Raw genomic sequence first — 27,969 nt, 5'->3', positions numbered from 1 at the left:
GCGCAGCTGTGTCGGTACTCCGGTTTCATTTATCTCGTTAGTATATCGACGGCTGATAACCCCAGAATCTGAAACTACGTTTTATATTATGAATATCTGAATCGCTAAGTACGGTTACTCTTCTTTCAATTGTGGGAATAATTGATATCTGATGACACTGGCCCAGCACTCTCTAGTTCACCCCACAGGTAAGTATTTTGGTGTCCTTTTGAAGTCAGTTCTCTCATACTAACCACATTGACTCATACCGGTAGTCTAGATCTACCGGTAACTAAGTTTAGTCTCCACATAGAATGTATTGGATCGACGTATATAGCTTGGGCTCTGATCTCACGATCAAGCGCTACTCATTTTTACATAGAGTCAAGACGATCCAAGAAAAGGCGTACTGCAGGGAAGCCTAAAGTTATGAAATCATTTTGAGGTTTGATTGGTGCACGTGTCCCCCACGTGCCCTTGCGACCATATTTGACGGATTGTGGCACAAGATCCTGTTGCGGCTGGTTCCGGTATTCGGCAGGACCATCGAGGAGGTTAATGAGACTCCAAGGGCATTCCGTAAAGGAGAATTCACGAGCAGGGATTGTGTGTTTGGAGTTTTGGTCTGGTTTAACTCGAAAATTGGTTAGCCGGGATATTGCGCAACCTAATTGCCAGTTTTTATCGTCCCAATTGAGTAGATACTGGCAGAAGTCGTTCAAGGCGGTAAGGCATTGTGGATTGAACTGTAGTGTACTCTGTGGATGGAGTATCATCAAAAATTCGTCTCGCGACGGGCGTTTTCCAGAGAACTTGTCAAGGTTGATCCGAGAATAGTTCAAATCATCATACTTGAAAGCGTTGCATATAATTAACGCCCTGTATCGAACCAACTTCGCGGTTTCTGATAGTTTCAGGTTGTTGGCCTCAGTTTCTGGCAATTTTAACTGATCATATTCCTCCTTCTTGAAATGATCCAGGTTGGCGAGCGATCGAATAAGATAGGAGAAGAAATGCCGCGTTTTTGGAAAAGTGGAATGACTCCGGCCGGTCTCATTCTTCTCCCCATAGTAGTCGATGAAAAGTTTAACTAGCTTATCGACCATTTCGGGGGTATTAAAACCGTGTGTCTTTAGTGACTGATAAAAAATGCGCTGGAGACGGTGTCCTTCTAAAAGGCTAACTTTGGAGAGAACAGGAATTCGCTCGCTCTTTCCTCTTTTGAGCCACTTGCTTTCAAGATAATCCCAGGCTTTGTGTTCGTTGCCGAATGGACTTCCGGCCTGCTCTTTCTTCCTATTGTGGTTGATCTGAATCTGCCGCAGTATCTGTTCACATGCGATGATATTGCCGTTCAAGGTGTCTATTAAGCGCTCGTCGTCTTCGTCGGCCTGTGGAACCCCCAGCCGTGGCTTGTAAATAAGCTCGTGGTGTATTTTTGACCACGCGTGCATCAGGAGTGACATGACCTGTATCTCCAGGACTTTGTCTGTGAGACTGTTCTCCTTTAATCTGACCCGGAAATGACGAGCGAAGTATCCTGGAAACCGGCTGTTTCGTCCTAAGATATCGTTTTGAGCGGAAATATCATTGTCAAGCTTCGGATAGGGAAATGGGCCTAACGTCAGATCAGGCCAATCCTGCGGGGGTTTAGCTTCCTCAAAGCAACGGTTGATGATGTTTTCGACTTTATTAAAATCATTGGGATAATACACGGCAACCCGAATCGCGGCTAGGTCATGCATATCGCTAATAATTTCGTTCATCGACTCGTATTGCCCATGACTATTCTGACGTCTGCTCAGTGACCTTCTAACTGAACTTGGAGCCTTTGTCAATCCATTCGCAAAACCCTCTTCACCACGGTCGAAAATTTCATATTTAATTCCAGATTTGCTCAATTCACGCGAGAGGACCCCTTTAGATCTAGTACTCAGTTCTGCATAGGCCATATATCCTTCATTCTCGTAAAGTTTTATAAAATCATCGATGAGGGAGATTTTAGATGCTTGCACAGGGGCAGCAGCTAATTTGTTGTGATCTTGTTGGGTCTTGCTATACTTGCGTCGCTTTTTCTTAGGCGGAGCACTGCTCTCGTTTTCTGGGCGCTGCTTTTTTGAGAGTCCTATACCTAACTATGTTAACATCTTGTGGAATTGACCGAAGTCTTCTTAGAGGGCCAACTATTAATACCAGTGGAGTTTCTTTCTGATGTGGAGGTTCCACGCATCATGACCAGCAACATCCGACGTGAAGGAGTGAACTATATTGGTAATTGGGTATCATGAGAGACAAGGGGGTTCATTGTATTTCCAAGCTTTAGGTTGTTCAAGTCTGTACCTCAAGTTAGAAAATTGAGTGGGAGGCTCTGCATGGAGGGGCACCAAAAGTTTTGACAGGATTACTTTACCGTCTCTGACCGCTCCGTGCACGGTCCCACTCCGTGCACAATATTGAGCTTTACAATATACACGAATTGAAGCTCTACAACCACATATAACAGGCAAATAAATTAGATTTTATGGCGTAGTAATAAATCAAACATAAGAAATTTAGTAAGCGAATTTTTAGCGAAAACGTTCAGGGAGCCGGATCGCGCGGCCGAGGCAATTTGTGGGAATAACTTCATGGATAACTTCTTCATGAGATACAGAAGTTTTCTTGGTGGGCGATTTCTGTGATTTTTGGTTCAATCGCTTCATACGAGGCTTAGGAGTGGCCAGGATATCTTTTTGAAGGAAATCTGCTTCTTTAGCGATTTTTTGCTCGGCTCTCAATAAGGCATGGTCATATCAATTCTGGATGACCAAAAGCAGAATAAGAGGTGATGAACTGCTAGTCAAAATTTCTAGTCTAGCTAAATTTGGCCTTTTGAGAGGTCTGGCTGAGCTAGACTGAGACGAGAGCCACTAGTTGAGATTCGGAGCACTCTGAGTGCTGGTATACTTGTTAGTCGACTTTCGTTTTATGGGTGATTGTTGCGGGGATATCCTATATTTATATATGTGACACGAGATGAAATGATCCCATATCCTTAAATTGTATCAGTGAGACTAGGGAGCAAGAGAGCACGAAACAGAACTGTCGGAATATCAACCTCACGATCCGGCGCTTCTGCATACGATACGCAGGAGCGCACCGGCACAGGATTTTTAGCGCCTACTGCGCAAACCCGTATATAGCTTCGTATTTACCCCGAACCCCTACGGTTCTGGGTATCAGTCTTTTATAATCGAATATTTGTGCTTATAAGCAGGCTCACCCCGTAGGGTTGTTGGACTACCCTTGCTCCCCAATCTATGCTTCGTGATACGGATTATAGCTAAACCAACAATTTCATTATTACGTGGTGTTGTAAAGCTTCAAGATTCCTTATAGAGTAATTCGTCAAAATTGTGGTTCAGGCAGTGAAGGACGGCACCTAGGCCTTGGCCCTTAAGTTAGCAAACGCCATTTAGAGCTTCCGCCATGTAAAAGAGAGCTATACTAGACGATAGAGACGGACGAACCGCCCTTCATCTAGCAACACTGTCTGAATCATGTGACGCTGTTCAAAAGCTTCTAGAAAAGGTGCAGACATCAATGCCAAGGACAAATGGCGACGAACATCGCCAGCGGGACTTTTTTACAGCTCCAAAACGGTTCGTACGGTACGTAATGGGATTCTTTACAGAACCAAACGTACCAATACCAACTACGACACTAAATAAGAGCGCAGAACCACACTAAACGAGAACCTTGGTGCTAGCACGAGTTGGTATCAGTATGTTACAAGAATATTATAGATATGCATGGCATATTCCTGACCAAAGATCATTGCACTTCCAGCTGCGGACTCTTAAGAACAAATATCCTCAGACTTCCTTTCCAATTCCAAAATCCTATGCCTGATAAGTGACCTAAGTTCACCGCTTACTCCAACCCTCTATGTTGGAGAGCAGCAATTCTTAGGTTCAAGCAACCTGGCGCATGCCTATACAGCACTTAAAAAGGAGACCTCTTCAACTATGTTAGGTTCCCTGACAGCAAGGTCTCTTCCCTGCTTGTGAGAGATTATTATTTTCGTTGACGTTCTGCTCCTCCAAGACGCCCACGGCCAGTTCGAGAATATCAATAAAAGTCGTCGTTGACATGCAGCTTTCGTACATCAGGAATAGTCAGAGTTGAATGCAAGAGATTGGAAAGGTCACATCAAGTGGGGATGTTTACAAATCTGGATCCACCCAGCCGAGGTTATCCTACTTGGAGAGCAGGAAAATAATGATGCAGATGATGAGAGATGAATAGATAATCTGGCGACGAGAAGTTGGCGCGGTTTTCAAATCTTCTGCTAATGATGTAGGCCTTCCAAGGGCTGACGCCTCGTCCTGGAATGCACGCGGGAAAGTAATCTTATTCAGCACCAGCGAAATCTTTCTCTGCCCAAAGGTACTGATAAAATCATCAGTCTTCAAAGCCAGAGGAATCTCCCTTCGCCGATCTGGTAGATCAATATAGAGGATCTTATCCTGCCTATAGCAACTCAATTGCTCACTGAAGCTTCGCTGAACTAAAATTTGATATATTGACCGCAAACTTCTTGTATCAAAGGTTAAGAAACCACTGTAGAGACTATCCTGTTTAAGTAGCACGTCTACCAACTCGTAGTCCTTAAGCAAGGACTTTTTGGAAAGTACGACTGCAAGAGATTGGATAGTATTCACTGATAAAGGCGATTGTTTGCGTAAGATCTCAATGACGGTCGCTCGTTCAAATGAATCATACTCCTCTAGTCGAGTCACAATGACTTGGGGAATATCCTCTGACAAATGCGATTGTTCGCCTAAGACATCAATGGTAGACCATCTTACATCTGAATCAGGATGCTCCAGTCGAGTCACAATAGCTTGGAGAATATTCTCTGATAAAATGGATTGCTTGCGGAAGATTTCATTTACAATAATATCACTTCCAGGAAAATATGCTATCGAATTTAGGAGTTGGGGAGATAGCTGTGGCAGATACTGCAAAGATTGTAGAATATTCACTTTCACGTCATGAGGGCCGTTCTCCATCATAGTGCTCAAAACATGTTCCAAACGGGATTTCTTACCGCACAAGACGGTGAATACCGCACCAGACGGGATTTCTTATTGCACAAGACGGTGCATACGATACAAGACGGGATTCTATAAGGCAGACTGACACCATACGGGAACCTTGGCCAGCGCGAGTTGGTATCGGTTCGAGTTGGTGTCTGTTAATTCAATTTTGTTCTGAGTTAGTGTTAGTTCGAGTCGGTATCAGTTCAAGTTGATCTCATTCTAAATTGGTGTCAGTTCGAGTTGGTGTCATTCCGAGATGGTGTTAATTCGATCTCAGTCTAAGTTGGTGCTAGTGGAGTCGTTGTCGGTCGGGTTGGTGCCAGCACGACTTGGTGTCAGTACGGCTGTCCCGTTTGGCAGCAACGCGCTCCAATTTGGGGTGAATGTCCTGTTTTGAGGTTATCAGGTGTTTTTATAAAGTTTCACTACATGATCCTGGTCAGGTTTCGGAATTGATACGTGATCCAGCATGAAAGGAGCAAATCATGGAAATGATTCGAAATCTTGTTTTTGCAGTCTAGCTTACACAGGTTCGACGGCTTTGTGTAAAACCTCATCTGGAACAGTGCAGATTCCAAACGAATGAGACACGATCGCAAACAGGAACCGTGGTAACATCAAGATACCATATGAGGATATATAGTGATCCTAAATTGCCAGCTATGACCTGTGCAATGGCTGTACCAGAAAGGTGGCCCTACATCCGAGGGTAACTAGATCCCTGAATTCTACTTGACTCCGGTGGAAACGACATCTGTCCTGATGGCTACAACTCCAGTTGAACCATGTGAGTGGTGAGGAATGTATATGGTCTAGATCTATGTTAACAGTACATCATAATTTCAGTGCATACTCTCGCCCAGGTTCGAAAGGAGCAAACTCATTCCAGAGATGGAACAAATATGTCTCTTTTAAGTGAATATAAGCCAGTCTTTCAAATAAGTGGCGAGGATTGGGCACTCAAAGCAGAAATGATATTTCACCAACACCTATGCTATCACGAAGGGAAGGTACATGGCGGGATCCTAGCGCTTTTCCTTGATCATATGTTTGCGGACTGCTGTGCTTCTATGGACACAAGTCGCCGTGCCGTTACAGCTGATCTGTATTTATCATATGTACGGCCTGTGTCACCGAACATACCGACATCCTTCCATGTACGGGTAGTGAAGGTAGAAGGCAGGAAAGTTCGAATGTCTGGAATTGTCAGTTTTGTCGATCAAAAGTTAGGAGAAGTGGTTGCTGTGAACGCAGAGGCTTTATTTATATTCTTGGCCGCAAGGTGAGCCTTGCATAGCCGCATGTACCATAAGGTCCTTGTCCTGTTCGGTAGGTGTGATCTACAATATGAGAGGGCTACCATCTGTGCCGGATGATACCAAAGAGCGAGAACGCCTCCCGTAATCAATTAAATGACAATCCCTCTCAAGACAAAGCCCTATTGTTGATAATCATAATAATGTTTCCATGACGACTTCGCATATTGCCTAGTCCTTATTGCTTTCATGAAAAATGAAACCCGAGAAACTGATCATTACAAAATGAACCATACCATCTTATAAATTTGATTTTTAAAAGCTAAGGTGCTTGTGCTGCCCCGGAGGACCTGCATGAGACATTCTCGCAAATCCCCAAATGCTACTAATCGTTAGCGAGTCTAACATTGCGCACACAGATTTCAGATGGAAACCAACACCATTGGTATGAATTGGTGCTAGCACAACTTGATGCCAGTATGGCTGTCCCGTGTGGTATCAATGCGTATCCCGGATTTGGATTCGATACGTATATCATGGAAATGATTGGTTTCGTTCTAGTGTCCGCCCCCTCCATTTGGTGCCAGTGAGTGATTTCATTTGGATTTAGTACGTTATTGGTCGGTGTCATTTGTCGCTGGTGATCATCAAATCACTTTTGGAGTTAGTCGTAGTTCGCTGAGAAGCATGACCTGAACACTAATCAAACCTGTCCTTTTTAAACTCTGTTTTCGATGGTTGCCTATATATGTATCCCATACGGAGATACGCCAGTCTCAACAAAAGTTTAATACAGCAGGACACAATGAAGCTAGACTTAATGATCTTTGGCATGATCTCTACAGCAGTCAGTGGGCTGTGATTCTCTCTTTCTTCTTTCGCTGACCATTTCTCTAGACGGGCGTTATCCAAGGCGCGTCTCTTATATACGATACTACTCTTGATAAGATGGTAAGTCCATATGTCCTCAGTTGTATATTTAAGGCAATATCTGACAGCACAGGTGTTGAATACGACTACCTTCCCAGCGCCACACCGCCGTGATGGTCGAAGTTTTCGCTCGAGAGCATCGGTAAGTACCACTGACCTTGGTAAGTACGAGGCTAATGAGCACACTTCTTGAGGATCCTGAGCCAACTTGCTCCCTCCGATATGGACTGGCGCGCGTTAATGAGACCATCGCCAACATCGGCCATCTCTCCGATGTCGCGAATGTCACGTGCAGTGTGCCGGCAGCTACTTGTGCGCGTGTATCGCATGAAGGAAGATCCTCGATTTTCTTCTGCAACTTCGTATGTGTTCAACGGTGAACGCTCATATCTATATTATTGATAAAAGTATATAGGAAAGCCACGACATTAACACAAGATGTGGAAATCTGATTCAACCCGCCAAGCAGGTCTCCGACGCATGTACGATAAGCAACAGCTACGACTACGGTTACGTTGCCAGAAGCATGGTTGATGGGTCTCAGACCATCCCATATCTAGTGGTTATTGGGGATGATTATGCTTTTGCACCCTAGTCACAATCGAGGCGAATCACAGTTTACTGAGATATTTGAACGATTCAAGGTGATTGCAATGAAGGTATTGGGACGAAGCAAACGGGCTATCTACTAGTAAGATTTTATAAAAAAAAAAATGCAACAATTCATTGGCAATGAAAAAGGACCAATTTTTATTCCGGCGCGGGGGCCAACCCACGCCGCCACGCATCGTAATCACGGAATTTGGCTCTCACGCGAGCCGCCAGATCGGTTTGGAGCTCAGGGACTCCATCAAGCGCCGTAAAGAATAGGATCCGAAGATCCTCTCGATAGTCTACCAGCCAGAGAGCTGGTCCTTCAGTACCTTGACCCATAGCTCTGTACTCTTGTATCACTCTTTGGATTTCTTGGCTAAGGGGTTTAAGGCAGTCGCACTAGACCACCAATGTTAGTTCTATGCTCTGATTCGATATACTCAATTTGCTTGCTTGGTGCTTATCACATACCCATCCAGTAAGAAAATCCAGGTCGATCGACAGATCGAACCCACCAGGGAGGACAAATCCAACGGGCCCAGGGACGACGATCGGAGCAGGAGCGCTGGACATTTTGATGTAGCTATTGCAGGGTTCTCGTTAGTGATTGCTTCATTATAGTTCAATAACCAAAGCTCGCGATTATTCGCTAGAGCTGACGTACATGATTGTTATTGCTGCTGCTGCTGTTCTGTTCTTGAGAATAGCGATGACATGGGGGGAGGAAAGAGATAGGGATTCTCGTTTGTTGCCTACATCTCGTTGTGTGAAGCTTGGGTTCACGAGCCCTAATGGTTTCCTGAAGCAAATGTACTCAGTTCTGTACGAACGACCAACCTATATGAAGTAGCAGCACACAATGCGATTATCCGCTCTTGTTGATGAAAATTGTAGATGTGGTTGTCGGACCATCTTGACATCCTAGTGCGGCGTAACTTGCTATACTTTGAGTCGAAAATAATGAATGGCGGATCCTATCATGGGAGTTATTGCAGTTTGTTGACATCGACATCATGCCTATGTTGAAGTTATATACAAGTCTTAGGGCTAGCTGCTGCCATTGACCAATCGCTGGGGGGTGTTCCTCCTAAGACCCCACTTTTGACTCCACTACTCCGGGAGTCCACGGTTCTAATTGGGTGTCTGACAACTTTATTTTGTGAGTATTTATATTCCCGATGTATATCGAAACCAACTAACTAACTACCCGTTATATGCTAGCTTACCGTTGTCGATGTACGGATTTAAAAATGTTGTTTTCACACTTTCTTGTGATTTTTATTTTATATAGCAGCGCACAATCGAAGAATATATTTATTCAAAGTAACAAAAGGAAAATGATATGAGAGGATTGAGTTCGCTTATATATCCAGTACAGAACGCATGACCACATCCAAATATACGCCGTTTCTTTTTGCTTCACTGCAGCCTTGACAGACAATGTAGGTGTGATCAGTTCATTCATCGACAACTCGCTGTAACTCACGAATTTTCTCGTCGTTCTGTTGACTCTACATTGCGGACTCCTCTCGGAGACAATCCCTCTCACGATTTGACAAGATGAGCTCCGCTCGGAGACGGTCTTTCTCGGCGTTTGCGATTGTGATCTCCTCTTGGAGACGGTGGTTCCGGTCCTGTAAAATCTCGAGCTCTTCTCGAAGTTTTCGGATTTCATCTGTCCATGCTTGACCATGACGTCGAACCTCTTGGGAGAATTCATCCTTGCACTGTCATTAGATAATATTTCTTATCAGGTGAAGAGAGATCTGAATACATACGAGCATAAAGTCCAAATCTGTGAGTTCTCTTGTCCTTTTGCCTATTCCAGTCTTTCTTCTCCTCGACTCGCTTGGACTGACAGTGGCAGCAGCAGCATCCATCACTTCTTTGTAAGCTTGGTCAGCATAGTCATGCTTGGTAACTTCACGGAGTGAACACGAAGATACGCGCATCCCTGGATTGTTCTCACGGAAATCTGGCTGAACGATGGTGTTCCCGTTCACGCAGGACGAAGTTTCCTCTAGGGGAACAGTCGATGCACGAGATTCCGTATCACTCTGCGAAAACCGTTCATAATAAAAGGCCTGATCCACTGGGATTTGTTCGTTCCTCACCATGGTGAAAGAAGGCTGTACGTTGTCTATATCAATAGCAGTATTCCGAATGTAAAGATAAATCAGATGGGAAAGAGTTAAGCACAGAGGTGGGCATTGGGAAGCTTTATATACTGAAAACCACCGATCATCGGAAAATTTTATGACCGAAACTTCGACACTATCATGCATGGCCACAATCAGTCGTCTTCACTTTAGCCCTAATTAACCGAGAGGCTATTTGTCACTGTGGTTTGGCCAGCCAAATATAGAAAGATGAAGAAATTGACTCAGACGCGATCCTAATTGAGCGCTCAGGTGCATTCCAGAAGCTGGCTTCGATATTGAACAAAGCCGCGTTACCCGGTGGGAGCACAAGGACAGGATGTAACTTAAGGGCACCAGAAGTCTTCTCTCCTGACCCATCCGTAAGCCAATGATCCGTACTGTCCCCTCAATGCACCCTTGACTTGGCCTGTTCAGACGATGCCTTGTCCTCCGTGGACTCAAGAGAGATTGACCATACCATGGTTGCGAAGTTGTGAGCACGCTATTCAGAAGTGTAGTCTGCAGGAAAGTTGTCATAATCGGCCTTCAATGGAGATTTGAATTTCTTACTGGTCTGAAGGTTGCTTAGCTAGTAAAAGTCGAATGGGACAAACTTTATGTATATTAACCATCCGTCATCCTACCTACTGATCTACGGCAACCAGTCAATTCATTGCAATGACGTCAAGGGTAGCTGTAGTAAACTCGGGCAATGGTGCCGACTTATTCATGAATCCCACCTGGCTATGTTCGTAGTCAAGAATCAGCACACCTAGCTGGGCCCACCAGGAACCAAAGATGTACTCATGACTCGGGTCTGTAGAATTGTCCCCCGTGATGATAGAAATGCAAGTAGTACCGGCTTGGTCACGCTGGTAGGGCATATAGGTACCAGGGATGGTGAAGGTCCCATTTCCGATGCCAAACGTGAAATCAGGCAGGGCAACATTGCATGGATAGCGATATGTATTATCAAAAGCGGACCATGTAGAGTCAACGCCAGTAAAATACCAGTCTAGGAGCTTTTGCGGCCAGACGAGGGACGGCTCTGCCGTCGAAACTGTCGCGGACCAGGTGTTGATTGGAGGATTCTTTCTACTGCCAGCTGATATCGCTGTAATATTGACACTCCAAGTAGGCTGGCCAACATTCCGATCCGCCCACGCGATATCAGCACGCGCATCCATGCTTTCCAGACTTCCAAAGATCCAGGTACCATTTTGCCATTCGCGAGATGAGTCAAGAGTACATTTCCATTCTAGGCCTAACGTCAACGAATACTCACGTCAAGCTTTGAATTGAGACGCACCTGTCAACTGATATTTCATCGCGTACATGAAACTTGAGAACCCAGGCTGCTGCATCGAGTTGTAGTTGAGGCCAATAATCCTGCCAGCCCCGCTAAAGGGAATAGCCTGTCCACTCCTATTCTGATAGTATTGTTCAAGCTGACCAAACGCGATATTCGAATAGAGGTTGCCGCCAATATTGAATGTTTCTATGCCAGCGAGCGCTATAGCATAGGCATCATCCTCAAACGTTTGCGTGTATGTATTCTCGGGGATGGAACCAAAAATATAACTGAATGACTTAGAGTCGCTACTATTGTATACAGGGCCGTTATATGTGTCAGAGATATCCGCGCGGGTCGATCGAACCAGCACCCCATCGAAGGTGGTATCAAACTGGACGTCAATTGTTTGTCCAGGTGAGCCTATCTCAATTATTCCCATGGGGCTACTCACATCAGTAATTTGCTCAAATGAGGTTGTGGAGTAGCATACCCGTCGATCCCGATATCAATGGGAACACTGGAACCGGGGGTCGTGGGAACGGCAACCGCGGCTCCACGGGTTACAGTTGAAGTTACAGCTGACGGCTGTACAAGCGCTCTATGGTGGTGCTTGTGGTGAGCAGCACATGCTAGTGAAATATGCAAAATGCTGATTATGACGCACGAGAAAAACATTATGTATTCTCTTTGAAGATTGCAGCTACCATGTGCGACTTCGTAGACCAGTTCAGAGGGTATCGATCCTTTTGTATGTCGTTGCAAAATGGGTCGCCGGTAAACAGCACTAGGTTAAACGCGACTGACCTGCCAAGTTTAAGATAGATGATTAGGAAGGTGACTACTTTTTTCAAACGGATCCAGTCCGAATTGTTTCGATCCCGACAAATCCGGATCGGTGCCTAGATAACTCCAGAGCTGAGATAGCGGCTCTTGCATGCATTGCTTCTCAATCTAGGTATGATACATGCATCGACTAATCTATGCTTGTACCCACCATCGCTCCCTATTTCTACTTGCCGCTGAAGGACCAGATTCAAATCTGCTTCTTTGTTTCTATCTAGATCCCAGACGATCGGTGGGGAGGGCCACCCTGCGCAGTTATGTTTTGTGCATCTGGAAACGCACTCGATTGGTCTGCGGATTGTGTCATGTACATTTTTTTCAATCGTGAGTACGAGTTGATGTCAGTACCAATTGGTCTCAGTACGAGTTGTTCCTGATCTAGCCGTATATGGACTAGTAATTATTAGAGGAATATGATATGCTTTATACTTAATACTTTTAACGTATACGATATACGATATACGGAAACAAGAAGAACTAAATCTATATAGACACTCTTTTACCATCATATACTGAGCTCTTTATAGTTCCTTAACGTAAATCACTCAAATATACAGCGCCTTGCAAATGCGGCTTTACATGATTTGTAACTCTTCGACTTTTTTCTCAGCGCCACTCCCGCACCCTAGTCTATACTAGGCTTAGACTGGTATTCAGGTATTTTACGATGCGTACGGGACATACGACTACAAAGATCTGTGGCAAGCTAGGCAAGGTTTTGCCCAGTTGTCTCAGGTTATATCGATGCAGCCGTCGTTCAGGTGCATATTTGTGCGATATTGACCTAGAAGAGCCGCAATTAATTAGGCGACTCTTAAGTGCCTTCGTAATATCGAACATTGCTAGAACATAATGATGTGTATATACTATATGTATGTTGTAAATTGAGACTACACTGCTCCATCAAGTTGTCTTTTGTCCAGCTGTATGGTCAAAATACACCAGCACCAAACTAATCCACATCTTGAATATCTTGTTTAACAGCTAGAGCATAATGCCGATTCATCTGCACTCCATAACTTGCACTCCATAACTTGCAACTCCAGTTTTTCAGCTTCATTCAATCGACCCTGATTCCGGTAGGTTGATGCCAGGTTTACCATGCTAATTAGAGTGTCGGGATGCTCTACTCCTAGCACAGTCCGACTTGTCTCCATGACTTGGATCTCCAGTTTCTCAGCTTCATTCMAYCGACCCTGATTCYGRTAGRTTRATGCCAGATTTCCCATGCTRRTTARAGTGTTAGGATGCTCTACTCCTAGCACAGTCCGACTTGTCTCCATGACTTGGATCTCCAGTTTCTCAGCTTCATTCCACCGACCCTGATTCTGGTAGRTTAATGCCAGATTTCCCATACTAATCAGAGTGTCRGGATGCATTGCTCCTAGCACAGTCCGACTTGTCTCCATGACTTGCACCTCTAGTTTCTCAGCTTCAATCCATCGACCCTGATTCCGGTAGGTTGATGCCAGGTTTCCCATGCTGGTCAGAGTGTCGGGATGCTCTATTCCCAGCACAGTCTTGAATATCTCCATAACTTGCACCTCCAGTTTCTCAGCTTCATTCCACCGGCCCTGATTCTGGTAGGTTGATGCCAGATTTCCCATGCTATTTAGAGTGTTAGGATGCTCCGCTCCCAGCTCAGCCTTAGATATCTCCATAACTTGCACCTCTAGTTTCTCAGCTTCAATCCACCGACCCTGATTTTCATAGGTTGATGCGAGGTTTGCTATGCTGGTTAGAGTGTTAGGATGCTCTGCTCCTAGCACAGTCTTCCTTATTTCTATAACTTGCACCTCTAGTTTCTCAGCTTCATTCCACCGACTCTGATTCCGGTAGGTTGATGCTAGGTTTGCTATGCTATTTAAGGTGACGGGATGCTCTGCTCCTAGCACGATTTGACTTATCTCTAAAATTTGCATAAACAGCTTTTCGGCTTCATTCCATCGACCCTGATTACGGTAGGTTGATGCCAGGTCTGCCATGCTGGTCAGAGTGTCGGGATGCTTTGCCCCGGATTTTTCCTGGGTGATCGTCATTATCTTCTCATAAAATATTTCTGCTTCCTGATATCTTCCGTCACTGAAAAGGCAATCTGCAACCTTTCTAGTCAAACTCAAGTAATCGTTCTCCTGTACCACAATTTCATTATCACGCAAAACGGCTAAAGCGTGAGGAAGGTATTGCCGCCAAAGTTCTCGTTTGGTGTGGTGATTATCTGGAAATACATTCTGCATATGATCAGCCACCCTTTTGATCCAGTGGCTGAATAACGCATTCTTCCTGAGCCAGTTTCGGGTCGCAATATGGACCAGTCGGTGCATATTGATATCCATGCCTTGTTTGTTCGTAAACGAGTATGCATTTAAGAGCCCCAAGGCATCGACTTTCTGCTTTTTCGATGCGGGTTGAGGAAGCAGGGACTGGGTAATGTTTCGCGGTTCGATACAGGCCATGAAAGATAAATAATCAGCAGCTAATTGATCTTGCTGCTGGATGTCTTTGAATGATATTAACCAGGTGGTCATCACAGAATTCTGAATATCCTTATAGCGTCCTAGATCCCTGAAGTCTTCGCTCAGGAGTTCGACAGCATATTGTTCCTGCTCTTGGAGAAGGGTCAGGTAGGTTGCCAAATCGGTACCGTTTTCAATGATATATGCCGATGCCTGCGTTATTGCTAAAGGAAGAAAAGCCAATTGTTCCAGGAGAGTAGCAGTTGTGGTAGTATCTCTTAGCAAGCCCTCGTGTGCTAATGTCTTATCCAGGATTCTGACTGCCGTTTCTTTATCCACATCTGGAATGGAAACAATATTGAATGGTGCCAGCTTCATAGCGAGTTTTCGGTTTCGAGTGGTGAACAGAATACTGCCGTCCTTACTCTCAGGGATAAAATCTTCAAGAGGTGGAGCTGTATGATTGGCGGCGAACGACATCTCTGCATCGTCTGCATTATCAAAAACAAGAAGCCACTTTCCTGCGCGCTTAGAGCTGAGGTATCTCTTGACCTGTTCTTTGACCTCTGCCAGATTCCCATCACGAAGTCCGAGTGTCTGTGCAATTTGCATAAACATCTGCTCAATTATGGCATGGCTAGTACAGGGGATCCAGAAGACTGAGCACTCCTTATCTCGGTCCCGGATGCGGTGTGCGAGCTCCAAAGCCACTTGGGTCTTCCCGACCCCGCCTAGCCCGGTGATAGCGATTTTTCTAGGACCGTCTTGCATTGTTATTAATTCTTCCAGTTTTGTGATCTCATCTTGACGCCCGACAAACTTGGGATTCCTTGCGAGCGGTACTATCCAGTGCCTTATCATCTTGTTGTTCAGTAAGTTGGCATCTGGACGTCTAACAGGAATCGCCAATAACAGCAATTTTGCGTAAGCAGCCGCTGTCAACGCTGCATATCCTTGCCACTGTTTCTGTTTATGAGAGTCGCAATAATCGCATATCCCTCGGATCACAAGCGTTGGAAGCTCATCCATCAGCCCGGCCGCCTCCATTTCAAAGCAGAGGATTCCATACTGCTGTGCTAGGCGATCTCGTGTTTCGGAGTCCTTTATTACCTGATCCCCTGATGCAATCAACCCATAGTGAATCTGAGGTGTTCTTGTCTTTCGTGGTTGCCGTTTATATAATTTTTCTTTGTCGCAATGTTCACAAGTACCTTCCCCGGCGATATGATGATAAGAGGAATGAAATAGAAAGTCAGTGTACCGGTCAGGAGGTGAAAATCGTACTTGCATATTAGGATTTTTTATCAAGATTCCATTCACTATATGAGAAAGAGCGTCCTGGCCTTCAGTCATTTGTTTTGCCTCCAGTTGACCCATATGAGTCAAAAGCACCTGTGGTGGTTTGTTCAGGGCCCCTGTTACCTCAAATTGGCCGTCTTGAATCGCCTTGCCATAATCATACTGGATTACTCCACTGTGCTTTCCAGATGGTTTGCTTACCACTACATCGCCTAATCGAATGTCATGACTTTTGCCCGGGACTCCGCCTCCGATCCCCACCATCAATCCATATTGAAGCTGAGGAAAGGTCAAGCGCATGCGAGTCCCTACAGCTGCAGCAGACACTTTGCCGTATATCCCGTTTGGCAGGCTGACGATCACAATATAGTGGCCGTTTAGTTCACCAAGTTGGTAAGCATTCGAATCCGTGGAGGGCATAGGCAGCGGACTGTGGGTTCTGTCCAGCATACTGCGGGCCGCTGCTGTTTCCAGCGGCAAGGCGCAAATCCATGCGACTGTGTAGTCGTTGTGCGTCACAGTTGTCATTGTGGGTCATAGAGGAGGATCAAACGGGCCGAATATAGATGTCTGGACAAGGGCAGAATGAACTGTAGAGCTTTTTAAATAATGAGGGGAGAATGCAAAACATTGTTCATGAGGCTGAGAAGGAGGGGTAACAGCATCGGCTACCTACTGCAAGGCTGACTTACGTCTACACGGTCGCATAGCATTGGGCATCTGCATGATTAACTAGCTGAAAACAGCAGAAATGCGTAGCCAAAGTACACCACAATATGTAACATGCATCTAACTTCAAATATCCATTCGATTTGCCTCGTTTGCGTTGAAAATGCTTAAGTTCTGCATGCAATTCTCGAAATATGAGCGGCATTACCCTGTTTTGTATGTATAGATTCAATACTGCTCATAAAATACCAAACTTACAGGCTAAACCTTATATGGATTAGATTGCGGCAGTGGCGCCTGAGAAAGAGTCGAAGAGTTGCAAATAATGGAAAGCCGTACTTGCAAGGCGCTGTAACAGTGAGAGTCAGCAAGAAATTCATACTCGTATAGGCACCAGACTGTATGGAGGATCTCTTCTACCTTAGTTACGTCTAAGAACCTCCAAGCATCAGTTCATAACATCATTACTTTGTTTACTCAAGTCAGCCATCGCCATAAGCAACGGAACCTGTGTGGTTCAAACCAAAGCCTTACGTATCTCGACACACCTCTGTTTAATTAAGGTGGATCCAGGTCCGTGACACAGGCACTGGTTCTGCAAATAACTGTATATTACAGTAGCTTGCTATATATAATATACTAGAAAAAACATCAGAAAAATCTCAATGACATCTATACCCCTAGTGCTAGTGCCGAGAAATCAACGCAAGTGGTTCTTTAAGAAAGATCGGATGTCCTTGATCATAGGCCGACTGGCTTAGACATATTCTTGACCTCAAACTTTCCAGCTCGTATCGAGCTTATTGCTTATTCATGAATGATTAGCCTTGATTATTTTGACGTATACTGGCTGAATTGAAGGCCAAAGTCTGTTGGAAGCTGAGGAGGGGGCTTTGATTTCTTAAGCGTCGCCCGGCCAAAGTCTGTTGGAAGCTGAGGAGAGGGCTTGGGTTTCTCAGGCTTCGTCCGGCCAAAGGCTAGTGGAGGAATGGACTTGAGTTTCTCAGGCATTTTCCAACAGTTGGATGCGTGGTGAATTATTGAATGAATGTTCACTATGAGGAGCAATTTAGGTGCTAGTGTTTTTCCTTGCAAAACTTCTAGCTTATCCATCATATCGTGGTCGGGAGATTCCAAATATATATTTGGAATTCTATTAGGCTACTTCCATAAATGGTTTCCGAATCCTATTATTGATCTTGCTTGTGTTTTCTCCACTCCGTGATTTTGACGGTAAGTCCGTTATAACCTCTTTTCATAAACTGGTTATACTTCTCGGAGATAGACAGTAAACAGGTTCCGTAAGGGCACCAAATAGGAACAACTTATTAGTGACACCGAACGGGGACGATACTGTCGGATCGGTTGAATGTAGTGCAACACTCCGGCTTCACCTTATCGTTTCCAAATTCGAATCACGACAAATGCGCCAGGTTCGGAACAAGCGCTATTTCATACCTTGAATCCTTATGATAAAACCCCCGATGATGCCATCTGGTATCCGCTTGCCTGGTGATATTGTCTCCTTCATGAGCAGATGAAAATGGTCGACTCTTCCATCCCAAATTGCCTACAGGAGCCTCTACTTTACGTGAGATATGGTCTGTTAGTCTCCTCTTACCCGAAATCATGTTCTAATGAGACATCAGACTGGAAACAAATTAGAAAATTCTATGAGTGGCCACTCCTAGAACGGCTAGGGGAGAGGGGACGCATGAACCAGGCGGCCTTCAAATCCCTTGGCTGGTCCTGCTCTTTAGAGGCTTGGAGAAGTCACCGCAAGCTCGAAAAAGCTCATAACCAGATTCTGCTTCTCCGCCGTCAAGTCGAAAAAGGTTTTGTGGTCACGGAGGAGGAAGAAGCAATCGCTTATCGGCGGTATGCCGAAGCCTTGAGTAGACTGGAAGACTTGACAGGTAGACACTTCCACGCTTTTCTTAGATACACGGCTGAGCTGGGCCTACTCAGATTATCGATTTCCGCCCATTACAATGCTTAACGCTGCATGCCAGAGCAGTGTCTCCTGCATCCTACCTTTTCAACGGACGTCCTATTGCCAGAAAACAAAACTAGATTAAAAACTAACGACGTCAGATACAATCCTTCAAAGTTGGTTGAATGCTTCATTTCCCCCTTCAAGTCCACTGTATTTCCTGCCTTCTCCGATTGACTTCGGTGTATGATTCGTTGACATCGGGCTTATTCAGAAATGATGAGTGGTCCAACATGTATGTACTGTGACTGATTATGGAATTGCCAGATTGGTACATCATAGCCTTACACTCCGTATGTACTTGCTCTTATTTACTGCATCTAATCTTATTGTCCGATCTACAGCGCCTTGCAAGTACGGTTTTTACATCAGTTGCAACTCTTCGACTCTTTCCCAGCGCCACTCCCGCAATTCAGACCATACTAGGTTTAGCCTGTTATTTCAGTAATTTACATGAAGTATCGAACATAGGTATACACCCATCGGTATTACTTTCTGTATCGTAAATACGTAGAACTTTCTGGTTTGTTCATTGCAAACCAAACAAACTATTAACAAAGAGACAGCTTTGTCCCAACCAACTGGCCAGGTGAGGTGTCACGCTCTTGTCTCTTCAAACGCCATAGGACAAAATAACTTGACGTTCTCCCAGTATGGATTCTAGTAATACTTACGTGGCAGTCACGAAAGACCATGGCTAAGTAGGCCACGTTCATTATGTACGCGAGCAACCAATAATGGGTTTATCGCTGAAGTTTCGATTTGGAAAGTTCTCAGCTTCAGCTAGACCCTGCAATCTAGCTTACTGACGTCCCTCACCACGAGAAGGTGACTTTCCACGAAGGACCTCCGGTACAATACCATACGTGATACGGCGAAGTGGACCTGTCTTGGCGTTTCTTTAAAAATAGTTTAGTCCCGCTTGGCGCAGGGTCCAAGCAATCAAAGAGAGTAGGACCCCGACACCTGTTACGAATCAACCTGCATGACGCTAAATTATACTACGACCAAAACGGAAAGGTCACTTTGGATTTGAGAGCGTATGAACCATACGATGACAAAACCAGTGACCTCCGGATGGACACTTCCAGCGGTCCACCAGTCAAGAGTGAATCGCGACGCACGACAGTTAATTCCGTCTTTTGGTGGCTTTCAGTGAAAACTTAAAACCCAATGTTTCAAAGGATATTCACACCGTTACATGAGAATTTATGATTGCTCGTACTACTACGCAGTACAAGGACGTATTAACCCTTGACTATCTCAGCAGTAGAAGGGACTAATCATGGACGTATTTATTATGTATAATAATAGACGTGGATTAAGGCTCCGAAAAGTGCGAAGACTAGGCGCCCGGAGCTGCGGTCGCTGTGGCCAAGATTTATCCTAGCCCAATACACTAGGTGGGGCTACATCTTCAAAGTGTCCGGAGGTGGGAGTCAAAAGTTTTGGCAATGCCAAGATGAACTAATTAAACAATAGAAATGTACTATGTACATCATAATTAATTACAGCTAGAAAAATAGAGAAGCTCCCTCATTCGTTCATAAACCTTCCATCTAGCTATTTTGAGTTTAGCCTTAGAAAAAGAAACGATCAAATTGCTATATGTAAGACTAGCGTAAGGGCTAATATTTAGCGCAATGCCAACAACTTTTGACTCTCACCTCCGTACGGAGTAGACCTCGGACGATTCAAAATTTCTGCCAGCCAGACTAGCAAAGCTTGCCTGCGCCGCACTAATTTAGCCCTGCCGCTAGACCATGTCAACGCTAGTGATTTCAGCGAGTGAGTTAGATAACTGTTGGAAGCCTGATAATATGACCGAAGCTAATCTCAAAGCTGTCAAGGCTTTCAGCCAATAAGAGGCTGTAAATTGCATATCAGCGTCTTGGCAGATATCCACGGAAAAGGGGAAAAGAAGGAGTATAAAGGGCGACGTGGGTGCCCAACATAGTCATGAAAAAATCACACATCAACGTACATACTAATTTTGTATAGTAACCTATGTTACCCGTTTATTAACTAATACGCGGATTCCAACAATAACACACATCCATGTTTCTTCTAAATAAAAGTGGCTTGTGAAAAGTACCTTTTAGAGCAGCGAGATTACCCGAATCATAAATTTTTAACGATTCCCTGCATATACGTAATATTCACGCATTCTACCTCATTGGCGGGCTGACTTGGGCGTTACATTCAAATTACTTGCCATGCAGCAAGCAGCTATTCCGATGGGAAATGAAATAACAAGTTGATTCCAGCCACACTATGTGTGTTCCGGGGGTCTATCTAAATGATTTAAAGTGGAATGAACCGTGCAGACTATCTAGTCTGCTTCGTACGTAGTACTACCCCCTAATTAATATGAATTGCGGCACAACTGTCGGTAATAGAAAAACAGCCTCATAAATCAATGTATGCACGCTGAATTTCAATTTGGAATGCTAGAAGTATCTCCCGTATACATACAATAAGAGGGTCTGGTTTCGTTTCGTAATCGGTTCCTTCTTTTTGGATTCGAATTTCCCGCGATAGTCACAGGGACTAGGCGAATATACTACGGTCTCAGTCGGACAAACTGATATAACAAGGGTAATTATGAAACCTCCAAAAACAGGCCTTGTTTTTTAATGGGCTTCCCGTTTCATGGCTTCCGGAAGGCGTGTCGAGCTCTTTCTTATCATGCGGCACAGTCGGTCATTTTACTGGCTGCGCCCTGCAGCCATAATTCAGCAATCTTTAGCCGAGATTGATAATATGGGAATTACGCTTGATTCGTCTAGAGCACTAGGCTTCCTTTGTCCGGACTTGGCTTCTGACCGGATTATTTTTCGGCCATCCCAGATATGGTGATTGCAACGCATGAATCCACTCGCGTGCTCTCATAGGTATCGACTAGGATGCTAACGTTACATTCGTCGGTGATGGCCGTGTGGGATACTTCGGACTACTATTATTATATATATCAGTCGTCTGCGACCATTACGAACTTAACCATATTGCCTATTATATCTGAGTCTGACCTTTCTAATTTCTCAATCCTGTCAAAGCAAAACAAACATCGACAATATGAAGATTTTCACTGTTCTCTCTGCAGTAACCTTTGCCACCTTTGTGGTAGCAGGGCATATAAAGGAGAGCAACACTGAACATGGTAGTCAAATTGAGAAGCGACAGGTATGGAAATATATGCCAGAATTAATTTACTATGGATTCATGAAAACAAGCTGACTGAGGTTGAATATGGATAGGTGGTAAGTAGTTAATCTTTTCTTGGGGGGTAATATGAAGAATATAGGGCTGACTGAGGTGGGATATGGATAGGTGGTAAGTGGTTAATCCTTTTGTTAAAGGTGATATGAAGAATATAGGGCTGACTAAGATGGAATATGGATAGTGTGTAAGTGGTTAATCTTTTCTTGAGAGGTGATGTGAAGGATATAGGACTGATTGAGGTGGAATATGGGTAGCGTGTAAGTGATTTAATCCTTAAGAGATGATATGCAAAATATAGAGCTGACTGAGGTGGAATATGGATAGGGTGTAAGTGGTTAATTCCTTCTTGAGAGGTGATATGAAGAATATAGGGCTGATTGCGGTGGAATATGGATAGGGTGTAAGTAGTTAATTCTTTCACGAGAGGTGATATGAAGAATATAGGGCTGACTAAGGTGGAATATGGATAGGATGTAAGTGGTTAATCTTTTTTTTGGAGATGATATAAAGAATATAGGGTTGACTAAGATGGCATATGAATAGCCGGTAAGTGGTTAATACTTTTCAAGATAATATGAAGAATATAGAGCTGACTGAGGTGGAATATGGATAGCGTGTAAGTGGTAATTCCTTTCTTTAAAGATGATATGAAGAATATAGGGTTGACTTAGATGGAATATGGATAGTGTGTAAGTGGTTAATCTTTTCTTGAGAGGTGATATGCAGAATATATAGCTGACTAAGATGGAATATGGATAGGATGTAAGTGGTTAATCGTTTTTGAGGGGTGATATAAAAAATATAGGGCTAATTGAAGTGGAATATGGATAGTGTGTAAGTGGTTAATCCTTTTTCTAAAGATATGAATAATAAAGGGCTGACTGAAGTGGAATATGGATAGTGTGTGAGTGGTTAATTCCTTCTTGAGAGATGATATAGAGAATATAGAGCTGACTGAGGTGGAATATGGATAGGTGGTAAGTGGTTAATCCTTTTAATAAAGGTGATAAAAAGAATATAGGACTGATTAAGAATAGTTGGTAAGTGGTTAATATTTTTTCTGGAGATGATATGAAGAATATAGGGCTGACTGAGGTGGAATATGGACAGGCAGTAAGTTGTTAATCCTTAAGAGATGATATGCAGAATATAGGGCTGACTCAGGTGGAATATGGGTAGGCGGTAAGTGGTTATTTTTTCTTAATAGGTGATATGGAGAACATAGAGCTGAATGAGGTGGGATATGGATAGGAAGTAAGTGGTTAATTCTTTTCTTCTTTTCAAGATGATATGAAGAATATAGAGCTGACTGAGGTGGAATATGGATAGCGTGTAAGTGATTAAGCTTTTCTTGAGAGATAATGTGCAGAATACAGGGCTGACTGAGGTGGAATATGGATAGGCGGTAAGTGATTAATTCTTTCTTGAGAGGTGATATGAAGAATATAGAGCTGACTAAAGTGGAATATGGATAGTGTGTAAGTGGTTCATCTTTTCTTAAGAGGTGATATGAAAAATATAGGGCTAACTGAGGTGGAATATGGATAGTGTGTAAGTGGTTAATCCTTTCTTGAGAGATGACGTGAAGAATATAGAGCTGACTAAGGTGGAATATGGATAGGGTGTAAGTGGTTAATTCTTTTCTTCCTTTCAAGATAATACGAAGAATACAGAGCTGACTGAGGTGGAATATGGATAGGAGGTAAGTGATTAATACTTTCTTGAGAGGTGATATAGAGAATATAGAGCTGACTAAGATTGAATATGGATAGCCGGTAAGTGATTTAATCCTTAAGAGATGATATGCAGAATATAGGGCTGACTGAGGTGGAATATGGATAGGATGTAAGTGATTAATCTTTTCTTGAGAGTTAATATGGAGAATATAGAGCTGACTGAGTTGGGATATGGATAGGAAGTAAGTGGTTAATTCTTTTCTTCTTTTCAAGATGATACGAAGAATATAGAGCTGACTGAGGTGGAATATGGATAGTGTGTAAGTGATTAATCTTTTCATGAGAGGTGATATGGAGAATATAGAGCTGACTGAGGTGGAATATGGGTAGGGTGTAAGTAGTTCAATCCTTCTTGAGAGGTGATATGAAGAATATAGGGCTGATTAGGATTGAATATGGATAGTCGGTAAGTGGTTAATTCTTTTTAAGAGGTGATATAAAGAATATAGGACTGATAAGGTGGAATATGAATAGTTGGTAAGTGGTTAATTCTTTTGTTAGAGGTGATATGAAGAGTATAGAGCTGACTAAGGTGGAATATGGATAGAGTGTAAGTGGTTAATTCCTTCCTGAGAGGTGATATGAAGAATATAGAGCTGATTAAGGTGGAATATGGATAGCACGTAAGTGGTTAATCTTTTCTTGAGAGACGATATGAAGAATAAAGAACTGATTAAGATGAAATATGGATAGGATGTAAGTGGTTAATTCTCTCTTGACAGATGAGATAAGGAATATAGGACTGACTAAGGTGGAATATGGATAGTGTGTAAGTAGTTAATTCCTTCTTAAGAGATGATATGAAGAAAACAGGGCTGATTAAGGTTGAATATTGGTAGGTGGTAAGTGGTGAATTCTTTTTTGAGAGGTAATATAGAGAATATAGAACTGACTGAGGTGGAATATGGATAGGAGGTAAGTGATTAATTCTCTCTTGAGAGATGTGCAGAATACAGGGCTGACTGAGGTGGAATATGAATAGGGTGTAAGTGGTTAAATCCTTCTCGAGAGATGATATGAAGAATATAGAGCTGACTAAGGTGGAATATGGATAGGATGTAAGTGGTTAATTCCTTCTTGGGAGGTGATATGGAGAATATAGAGCTGACTAAGGTGGAATATGGATAGTTGGTAAGTGGTCAATCCTTTTGTCAAAGGCGATATAAAGAATATAGGACTGATTACGAATAGTTGGTAAGTGGTTAATATTTTTTCTGGAGATGATATGAAGAATATAGGGCTGACTGAGGTGGAATATGGACAGGCAGTAAGTGGTTAATCCTTAAGAGATGATATGCAGAATATAGGGCTGACTCAGGTGGAATATGGATAGTGTGTGAGTAGTTAATTCTTTCTTAAGAGGTGATATGAAGAATATAGAGCTGACTAAGGTGGAATATGGATAGTTGGTAAGTGGTTGATTCTTTTATTAAAGGTGATGTAAAGAATATAGGGCTGACTAAAATGGAATATGGATAGGAAGTAAGTGATTAATTGTTTCTTGAGAGATGATATGAAGAACATAGGACTGATTAAAATGGAATATGGATAGGATGTAAGTGGTTAATTGTTCCTTGAGAGGTGATATAAAGAATATAGGGCTGATGAAGATTGAATATGGATAGCCAGTAAGTGGTTAATCTTTTCTTGAGAGACGATATGAAGAATATAGGACTAATTAGGTGGAATATGGATAGTCGGTAAGTGATTTATTCTTCTGTTAAAGGTGATATGAAGGATATAGATCTGATTAAGATGGAATATGGATAGGGTGTAAGTGGTTAATTCCTTCTTGAGAGATGATATGAAGAATATAGGGCTGATTAAGGTTGAATATGGGTAGGTGGTAAGTGGTTAATTCTTTTTTGAGAGGTGATATACATAATATAGAGTTGACTAAGATGGAACATGGATAGAATGTAAGTGGTTAATTCTTTTTTGAGAGGCGACATGAAGAATATAGGGCTGACTAAGGTTGAATATGTATAGTGTGTAAGTGGTTAATCCTTTTTTTGGAGATGATATGAAGAATATAGGGTTGACTAAGATGGAATATGGATAGCCGGTAAGTGAATAATTCTTGTACAGGTGACATAAAGAATACAGGGCTGACTTATACTAGTAAGCTATCTTGGTATAAGCACTAATAGGGGCTGGGGGAAAATCCAGGCATGTAAGAACAGATGATCCTGCTACTGTGGCTATGACTCATATCTTTTCTTGCTAGCAGTCCTGACATCACATGCTACATATCAGAAATTCTGTGGATTGCCGTGAGACATTGGGGGGTTTGTCCGGCTTTTTTTATTTTGCCTTGGTACAGGTTTTTCCTATTAGGTTAGGTTTCCCTGTACTGTTATGTGAATGCAAAGGCGCAGTCTGCCACTCTTGAGCTTGGTTTTTTACATTAGACATGTAGCATGTTTCTCAATGTAGCAGAGATCAATTTCTAGAACCCTTGATTCAAATATTACTGCTTACAAATCTATTCGTCACCTCCACAAATTAAATCCTATCATATCAGTAGTAGTAGTAGTAGTAGTAGTAGTAGTAGTAACGTAATTGGTAAGCGAGTTGGCTATGTAAGCGGGTTGGCCACCTTCAATACACATACAAAATGGCATATGTTAGTCAGTTAGATTTGATATACCTGCTGTAGCTAGCTACGATCTAAAGGGCCGCTATCCAGGCGTGTGCCTGAGCCACCAGGCACCGATACAAATCGTGGCGCAGCCACGGAGAGCCACACCGCGAGGTGAGCCACAGAGAATGTAAATACAAATGAAAAGCGGTCAAACCCGGCAAAACAGTCAAACAGTGCAAACGTACGGCCCCAGCAACCTTGAACGTAGTCCTCATCTTTCCGCAGCTCCCACATTCCCACATTCTCACTTTCTCATGTATCGCACCTTCAATCCTATATATCAATTGCGCGCGTACGCGCACCAATTCCCACATCCGCCCGTACGTCCCAAACGTACGGATTCTCACCCATTCGTACATTTACACCTCCGCGCTCATCCCCACGTTCGTTCTCGTCAACTGGCTCGCTTCATCCGATGCGTCTGGGCACGCAAAGCGACTTGGAGTACTTTCCTCTTCTCTTTTATGCCTGTCGGTATTGGTTCGAACACCTTAGGCTTGCTGAAGAAGAGCAGAAAAGACTCGCTCCTTTCGTGATCAAATTTCTTACCTCTTGGAAGGTATTTCACAATGCCTTGAGAATATCAGAATGTTGTCGTGAACTTATTGCAAGATGTGTGAAGCTGTGATGACATATAAAAAAGTACCATGGTTATAGCACATTTGAAACAAGGACAAGACTGGATGTTTGGCAGGGAGATGGTGCCAAAGGCCTACCAGGGCCGTCGGGGCAGAACGGACGAGACGGACGGTCTTCAGAATAATTGTAATCATGTGATTAGGTTCACTGGGAGAATTCAAGGTTCACCGGTATGAAGTCTTTTGTTCTAACCCTTCAATTCTAAATCGTCACATGAAGGTGAATCGGATGAATCCCACGTTATCAATTTGTTGAAGTATATGGGAGATTGGCCATTCGATCCCACCATGGTAAAACAATAATCTTATAATAATACCTTTAGTCAATACCCATAATCATTTAGAGAGTACGCCTTGTAAGCCTGCTGCCGTTGTGACTATGTATTCTGATGAAGCTTCTTTTCCGCGAACATGAAGAGCGACTTAGGATTGACACGGATGTAATCCACAACATTGCTCGCTTATTCGATGAGGACCTTATGCGGCTCCTTTGTGATCTTCGTGGTAATGAAATTAGCATTACGCCCAGCTTACTAGAAGCAGCAGCAGGGAACTGGGGAAGCGGTGAAGAAGTAATGCAGCTGCTTCTCAATGAACGCGGAGAGGAATTCCAGATTACCCAAGAGGTAGTAGAGGCAGCAGCTGGGAACTGGCAAAGTGGCGAGGAAGTGATGAAGCTACTCTTACATGAACGAGGGCAGGAGTTCAGAATTACTTCTAATGTAGTGAAGATAGCAGCAGGTAACTGGGGAAGTGGTGGAGAAGTAATAAAACTGCTTCTCAATGAACGAAGAGGAGAGTTTGAGATCACTCCGGCTATAGTAGAAACAGCAGCAGGCAACTTGGGGTGCGGTGAAAACATAATAGAGCTGTTTCTCAATGAAGGACGGGACGAGTTCACGATCACCCCTAATACGGTGAAAATCGCAGCCCAGAACTGGGTGAGAGGTAGTGAGGTGATGAAACTGCTTCTTAAACATCGAGCAGAGGAGTTTCAGGTCACTCAGGATGTGGTACGAGCAGCAGCAGGGAACAAGGGATGTGATGACGTATTGATGAAACTACTTCTCACAGAACGAGGAGAAGAATTCCGGATCACTCAATCTGTGGTACAGGCAGCAGCAGGCAATGATGGATATGGAGAAAGAATAATAAGACTGCTTCTCAATGAGCGAGGAGAGGAGTTCAAGA

General features: G+C 43.5%; 6 protein-coding genes across 6 annotated transcripts in view; 2 read left to right on the top strand and 4 right to left on the bottom strand.

Annotated features, from left to right (window-relative positions):
• Nucleotides 1–353: 353 nt before the first annotated feature.
• Nucleotides 354–2,224, bottom strand: BHQ10_007530 (uncharacterized protein; the record flags this gene model as incomplete). Its single annotated transcript, XM_040880236.1, has 2 exons — nucleotides 354–2,110; nucleotides 2,173–2,224. The coding sequence occupies 2 exons, from the start codon at nucleotides 2,222–2,224 to the stop codon at nucleotides 354–356; spliced, it is 1,809 nt and encodes a 602-aa protein (XP_040736033.1).
• A 4,900-nt stretch (nucleotides 2,225–7,124) lies between these two features.
• BHQ10_007529 (uncharacterized protein) lies at nucleotides 7,125–7,844 on the top strand (the record flags this gene model as incomplete). The annotated part of the gene is made up of 5 exons (XM_040880234.1): nucleotides 7,125–7,166; nucleotides 7,217–7,270; nucleotides 7,323–7,391; nucleotides 7,444–7,611; nucleotides 7,665–7,844. The coding sequence occupies 5 exons, from the start codon at nucleotides 7,125–7,127 to the stop codon at nucleotides 7,842–7,844; spliced, it is 513 nt and encodes a 170-aa protein (XP_040736032.1).
• Nucleotides 7,845–7,999: 155 nt separating this feature from the next.
• Nucleotides 8,000–8,416, bottom strand: BHQ10_007528 (uncharacterized protein; the record flags this gene model as incomplete). Its single annotated transcript, XM_040880233.1, has 2 exons — nucleotides 8,000–8,242; nucleotides 8,315–8,416. The coding sequence occupies 2 exons, from the start codon at nucleotides 8,414–8,416 to the stop codon at nucleotides 8,000–8,002; spliced, it is 345 nt and encodes a 114-aa protein (XP_040736031.1).
• A 938-nt stretch (nucleotides 8,417–9,354) lies between these two features.
• On the bottom strand, nucleotides 9,355–9,960 carry BHQ10_007527 (uncharacterized protein; the record flags this gene model as incomplete). The annotated part of the gene is made up of 2 exons (XM_040880232.1): nucleotides 9,355–9,570; nucleotides 9,622–9,960. The coding sequence occupies 2 exons, from the start codon at nucleotides 9,958–9,960 to the stop codon at nucleotides 9,355–9,357; spliced, it is 555 nt and encodes a 184-aa protein (XP_040736030.1).
• A 689-nt stretch (nucleotides 9,961–10,649) lies between these two features.
• BHQ10_007526 (uncharacterized protein) lies at nucleotides 10,650–16,404 on the bottom strand (the record flags this gene model as incomplete). Its single annotated transcript, XM_040880231.1, has 4 exons — nucleotides 10,650–11,242; nucleotides 11,294–11,721; nucleotides 11,769–11,829; nucleotides 13,134–16,404. 4 exons carry the CDS (start codon nucleotides 16,402–16,404, stop codon nucleotides 10,650–10,652), a joined length of 4,353 nt encoding a protein of 1,450 aa, XP_040736029.1.
• Nucleotides 16,405–27,167: 10,763 nt separating this feature from the next.
• Nucleotides 27,168–27,969, top strand: part of BHQ10_007525 (uncharacterized protein) — a gene marked incomplete at both ends in the record, with an annotated part of 1,924 nt that continues 1,122 nt past the window's right edge. Inside the window, 3 exons of the mRNA XM_040880230.1 lie at nucleotides 27,168–27,791; nucleotides 27,853–27,887; nucleotides 27,951–27,969. The exon at nucleotides 27,951–27,969 is cut by the window's right edge and continues 1,122 nt beyond it. Of these exons, the coding sequence (XP_040736028.1) occupies nucleotides 27,168–27,791; nucleotides 27,853–27,887; nucleotides 27,951–27,969 (678 nt within the window). The remainder of the gene's footprint in view (nucleotides 27,792–27,852; nucleotides 27,888–27,950) is intronic.

This window comes from Talaromyces amestolkiae (assembly GCF_001896365.1).
Source record: "Talaromyces amestolkiae strain CIB chromosome Unknown scaffold15.1, whole genome shotgun sequence".
In the NCBI taxonomy this organism is placed as follows: Eukaryota; Fungi; Ascomycota; class Eurotiomycetes; order Eurotiales; family Trichocomaceae; genus Talaromyces; species Talaromyces amestolkiae.
The sequence above is the reverse complement of the archived record's forward strand: the minus strand, read 5'-3'. Positions and strand labels throughout refer to the sequence as shown.